The 6000-nt window shown below is 45.8% G+C and overlaps 1 protein-coding gene across 7 annotated transcripts in view; it reads right to left on the bottom strand.

The window, feature by feature from the left end:
• The window catches only part of ZNF300 (zinc finger protein 300), a 68641-nt gene extending 64718 nt beyond the window's left edge, over positions 1-3923 (bottom strand). For 3 of the 7 annotated variants that reach the window (XR_008706427.1, XR_008706428.1, XR_008706429.1), the window contains exon 1: positions 1586-3923. Coding sequence is in view for 1 of the 7 variants with exons in the window: in XM_055558855.1 (XP_055414830.1) it covers positions 1586-1625 (40 nt within the window). In the remaining 6 variants the exon portion in view is untranslated. The remainder of the gene's footprint in view (positions 1-1585) is intronic. The other 4 variants (XM_055558859.1, XM_055558856.1, XM_055558855.1 and 1 more) reach the window with 3 other exon arrangements.
• Between the last annotated feature and the right edge of the window lie 2077 nt (positions 3924-6000).

The raw sequence follows: 6000 nt of genomic DNA on the forward strand, positions 1-6000 counted from the left end.
CTAAGGCATTACTAAAATAAATAATCCCCAGGATTGGGCTCCTAGGAGCCCTACAAAATGATAATAATTCAGCATTTGTGTCTCAAGTGATGAAGGGGATACTGTGATAGTGGACCTTATACTCATCAGGGAAAGCAGAGAGATCCAATCAAACCTTGAAATGGTCCTTAGCAAGCAAACTATGCCAGCAAACTCAAGAAAACTGGATTAAGGCGCTTCTGATTGCTTCGCTCCACATATGGTTAGTTCCAGGTAGGGATAAGTTAAACAAGTGCATTTGAACTCATGTATGATAGACCCATTCCCCAAGTCCCAGAAGGGACACCTAACCCCCTTGGAATAAAACAACTCAAGTTCTCCAGGTAGAAGAATCCATGAAAGGTCTCACAGAATATGGTAACCAGGAGGACCACACACACTGACCTGGCCCTATACTCCTTTGGGCCAGGAACTGGGTGTACCTAAACACATAGAAAACCAGCAGCCCACAAGAACAGCTCACTCCTAAGTGGAAGGGACTCCAGAGTGATCCTAACCATCCATTCCTCCTTGAAGTTGTAGGGGAATAACTCTGTGGGTACATCACACTTGAATGAAGATGGATCCTGAGCCCCAGCCTCCAGAGAAATAACCCAAGACAACAGAACCAACTGCCCCCATTCCCTCACCCCCAAAAATGACCCTTGTGAACCTCTCTCCAACCTGAAACTCCTTTTCTTAAAATGGCAAAAGATAAGTTAATCCTATATGCCAAGCAACAGGGATTTTAGGACAACTGGACTGCCCTTGATTATCAGTTAGCTGACCAAGGAGGAGTCTGTGAGAGGGTCAAAACGTCATGTTGCTTTTACATCAATATAAGTGGCCTAATCGAAGAAAGTGTAGACAGGCTACTAGAAAACCAACTTGGCTAACAAAAGCCATTGGCTTCCTTGATGGTAAAGAATATGCCTGCTGATGCAGGAGATGAGGGTTCAGTCCCTGGGTTAGGAAGACTTCCTGAAAACAAAATGGCAATGCACTCCAGTATTCATATCCTGGAAAATTCCATGGACAGGGAAGCTGGGCAGGGAGGGCGGGGAACGGGTGCATGGAGGGAGCTACAGTCCATGGGGTGGCGGAAGAATCAGAGATGACTTATTGACCAAACAACAGCAACAAAACAAGCCCTCACCTACATTTCCTGGGCCTCTTAATAAACTGTCCTCTTGCTGACATTTGGGCCATCTATTTTTAATTGTCTACTGTCCTCGGTCTCTAAAAGATTAGACTCTATAAAACTTCAACTGGCGGTCGCTCAGGAATACGAACAGTCAGGGCTGAAGCTCGTTAACAATATGACATATCTCAAGGCAGCACAGATGCTCTGCTCTTCCACACGGAAGACAAAAGCCAAACTCAGCAACAGTTAAAGAAATCAGACCTTCCATCGCCCCTTAGCTCCCCTCAAGCATGAGGAGAAAGTAAAAAGACAGAGAAGGGATTTGCCACCAGTAAAGGCTGCTAGAGTCCCTGGGAAAAATAAAAGAGAATCTAAGCTGTAAGTTCTAACCTCTTCTTTTGTGCTTAATCTAGTTTCCCTTACCTGTATAGGACACTCTGCAGAGGCCTTGCACCGAACCCATCGCATTACAGCTCCTGGTGCAGAACCGCTATGCTGAACCCCAACTCCGCCTGTGGTGAGCAGAAGCCTGCACAGGCCCTGCAACCCAAGTTGGCGGCAGCAGCATACAACAGGCCTGCACGTGTCCCCGGAGAACTGCTCCAGACTCGCGAGAACTCACCTAAGCTCGGAGAACACCGCTGGACTGCAGGCCGCCCCTCCCACCACTGACAAGAACCGCAGGAAGCAGCACCATTAATGGTCTTTCCTGGAGAACTGTGCTCCACGTGTGCCCTACAATACCAGGTTGAACCTCTCCATTCTTCCGTGAAAGAATGGAGAGGTGCAACCAGGTGCTTCCTTTACTTCTGAAGTGGACCTTCTTGCTGCTGTCTCCAAAGGACTGGTAACACATCTTGATTAATATTGAACTGCCCTGAAGAGGAAAACTTTCTCCAAGCATTCTCAAATTTTTCTCTTTAAATATTACTCAGGCGAGTTGTGTAATCAATATAAATTTGTGTGTGTATGTTCTTAGCGATTATCCCACTCGCTCAGTACTAACTTCAACCACTGTTAGCTTCTATTTGCAGGTATTTTAAGGAAGCCTCTAAAACGTATCTCTCATTTTGTAACTTCATACTCACAGGCCCATAACGAAAGGCCTGGACTCAAACTCAAATTCCAGAGTTAAGTCCTCAAGTTTCTAGTGAAATGTGATCCTTCCGGGAGAATTCTTAAAATAGAGTAAGTCCGCAAGGTTGCCAGGGCACTGCGCGTGTGTCTCGTTCCGGGGAGACCCAGGCGCCTAAGCAGGCTGAAATGAGATAACTAGCCGGGACCACCCCTCAGGCGCCCCCTGGCCTCTCGTTGCGCATGTGCAGCACGGCAGCGCGGGCATTCTGGGAGATGTAGTTTGCAGTCGGAGGGAACTTGCTTTAGAGATCCCCGTGCGTGGCGGCTTCTTCTGTGCCTGTGTGCCCTCCAGGTCCTGATGATCGTGGCCCCCAGACAGGACTGAGTCAAGAGGGGTCAAGCCGCTCACTTAGCTGGCCTTCCTCGGGGCTGGAGGTTGAGCTGTGTGGAGAAAGATGGCATGGGTGTGAGGGAGCCGTGGTGAACAATGGGGCTCAGCCAGGCTTTGGGGTAGAGGCATGGACCTGTTGCAGGAAGGGGGAACCCCTTCCAGGGCCTGAAACTGGGCTCTTGTCTAACACTCGGAAATGAATTGTCCAAAGAGACACATATGCTGACAAAGCAAGAGATTTTATTGAGAAAGGGCTCCATGAGAACAGCTCTGCCATGTGTTTCTGCAGTCTCAGATTTTATGGTGATGGGATTAGTTTCCAGGTTGTCTTTAGCCAATCATTCTAACTCAGAGTCCTTCCTGGTGGTGCAAGCCTTGTTCAGCCAAGATGGGTGCCAGCGAGGATTCTGGGAGGTGGTCGGAACATATGTTGTCTCCTTTTGACCTTTCTTAAACTCTTCCGGTTGGTGGTGGCTTATTAGTTCATTGTTCATTACCAGGACCTTTCCCAGCCCGAGTTCATGAGTCCCAGGTGAGTGGGCTCCTGGGATTGGGAGATATGGGAGCTCTGCAGGTGTGGCACCCCAGAGAGCAACCTGTGGTAGCTAGGGCACACAAGTGTTTGACTCCATGTTGAGAAGCGCCCTCAGGGATGTGAAAAGAAAACCAAGCTTTACTGAATGTCTGAAATGTTGCCGGTGGAGTTGTTCAGTCAGTGAGTCCTATTGGCAAATTTGTCAGTAAGTAAGACAAATTTGGCCTTGGAGTACAGAATGAAGCAGGGCAATGGCTAATAGAGTTTTGCCAAGAGAACACACTGGTCATAGCAAACACCCTCTTCCAACAACCCAAGAGAAGACTCTATACATGGACATCACCAGATGGTCAATATCAAAATCAGATTGATTATATTCTTTGCAGTCACAGATGGAGAAGCTCTATACAGTTAGCAAAAACGAGACCGGGAGCTGACTGCGGCTCAGATCTTGAACTCCTTATTGCCAAATTCAGACTTAAATTGAAGAAAGTAGGGAAAACCACTAGACCATTCAGGTATGACCTAAATCAAATCCCTTATGATTATACAGTGGAAGTGACAAATAGATTCAAGGGATTAGATCTGATAGACAGTGCCTGATGAACTATGGACGGAGGTTCATGACATTGTACAGGAGACAGGGATCAAGACCATTCTCAAGAAAAAGAAATGCAAAAAAGCAAAATGGCTGTCTGAGGAGGCCTTCCAAATAGCTGTGAAAAGAAGTGAAGTGAAAAGCAAAGGAGAAAAGGAAAGATATACCCATTTGAATGCAGAGTTCCAAAGAATAGCAAGGAGAGATAAGAAAACCTCCCTCAGTGACCAGTGCAAAGAAATAGAGGAAAACAATAGAATGAGAAATACTAGAGATCGCTTCAAGAAAATTAGAGATACCATGGGAACATTTCAGGCAAAGATGGGCTGAATAAAGGACAGAAATGGTATGGACCTAACATAAGCAGAAGATAGTAAGAAGAGATGGCAAAAATACACAGAAGAACTATATAAAAAAGATCTTCACAACCCAGATAATCATGATGGTATAATCACTCACCTAGAGCCAGACATCATGGAATGCGAAGTCACGTGGGCCTTAGGAAGCATCACTACGAACAAAGCTAAGGGAGGGGATGGAATTCCAGTGTGCTATTTCAAATCCTGAAATATGATGCTGTGAAAGTGCTGTACTCAATATGCCAGCAAATTTGGAAAACTCAGCAGTGGCCACAGGACTGGAAAAGGTCAGTTTTCATTCCAGTCCCAAAGAAAGGCAATACCAAAGGATGCTCAGACTACCACACAATTGCATTCATCTCACACCCTAGTAAAATAATGCTCAAAATTCTCCAAGCCAGGCTTCAGCAGTACCTGAACTGTGAACTTCCACGTGTTCAAGCTAGTTTTAGAAAAGGCAGAGGAACCAGAGATCGAATTGCCAATATCCGCTAGATCATCAAAAAAGCAAGAGAGTTCCAGAAAAACATCTATTTCTGCTTTACAGACTATGCCAAAGCCTTTGACTGTGTGGATCACCACAAACTGTGGAAAATTCTGAAAGAGATGGGAATACCAGACCACCTGACCTGCCTCTTGAGAAATCTGTATGCAGGTTGGGAAGCAACAGTTAGAACTAGACATGGAACAACAGACTGTTTCCAAGGAGTACGTTAAGGCCGTATATTGTTACCTTGCTTATTTAACTTGTATGCAGAGTACATCAAGAGAAATGGTGGGCTGGATGAAGCACGAGCTGGAATCAAGATTGCTGGGAGAAATATCAATAACCTCAGATATGCAAATAATACCACCCTTATGGCAGAAAGCAAAGAACTAAAGAGCCTCTTGATGAAAGTGAAAGAGGAGAGTGAAAAAGTTGGCTTAAAGATCAACATTCAGAAAACTAAGACCACAACATCTGGTCCCATCACTTCATGGCAAATAGATGGGGAAACAATGGAAGCAGCGACAGACTTTATTTGGGGGGCGGCTCCAAAATCACTGCAGATGGTGACTGCAACCATGAAATTAAAAGACGCTTATTGCTTGGAAGAAAAGCTGTGACTGACCTAGACAGCATATTAAAAAGCAGAGACATTACTTTGCCAACAAAGGTCCATCTAGTCAAGGCTATGGTTTTTCCAGTAGTCATGTATGGATGTGAGAGTTGGACTATAAAGAAAGCTGAGCACCAAGAATTGATGCTTTTGAACTGTGATGTTGGAGAAGACTCTTGAGAGTCCCTTGGACTGCAAGGAGATCCAACCCCAGTCCATCCTAAAGGAAATCAGTCCTGAATATTCATTGGAAGGATGATGCTGAAGCTGAAACTCCTATGCTTTGGCCACCTGATGCAAAGAACTGACTCATTTGAAAAGATCCTGAATTTGGGAAAGATTGAAGGCAGGAGGAGAAGGGGACGACAGAGGATAAGATGGTTGGATGGCATCACCGACTCAGCGGACATAAGTTTAAGTAAACTCCAGGAGTTGGTGATGGACAAGGAGGCCTGGCGTGCTGCAGTCCATGGGTTTGCAAAGAGTCGGACACGACTGAGTAACTGAACGGAACTGAAGTCCTGTTGGATTCTTTGCGATCCCATGGATGCCAAGCTTCCCTGTCCTTCACTATCTCCCAGAGTTTACTCAAACTCTTGTCCATTGAGTCAGTGATGTCATCCAACCATCTCATCCTCTTGCCACCTTCTCCTCCTGCCCTCTATTTTCCCAGCATCAGAGTCTTTTCCAATGAGTCAGCCCTCCCCATCCAGTGACCAAAGGATTGGAGCTTCAGCATCAGCCTTTCCAGTTAATATTCAGGATTGATTTCCTTTAG

Source organism: Bubalus kerabau, chromosome 1 (assembly GCF_029407905.1).
Source record: "Bubalus kerabau isolate K-KA32 ecotype Philippines breed swamp buffalo chromosome 1, PCC_UOA_SB_1v2, whole genome shotgun sequence".
Classification (NCBI taxonomy): Eukaryota; Metazoa; Chordata; class Mammalia; order Artiodactyla; family Bovidae; genus Bubalus; species Bubalus kerabau.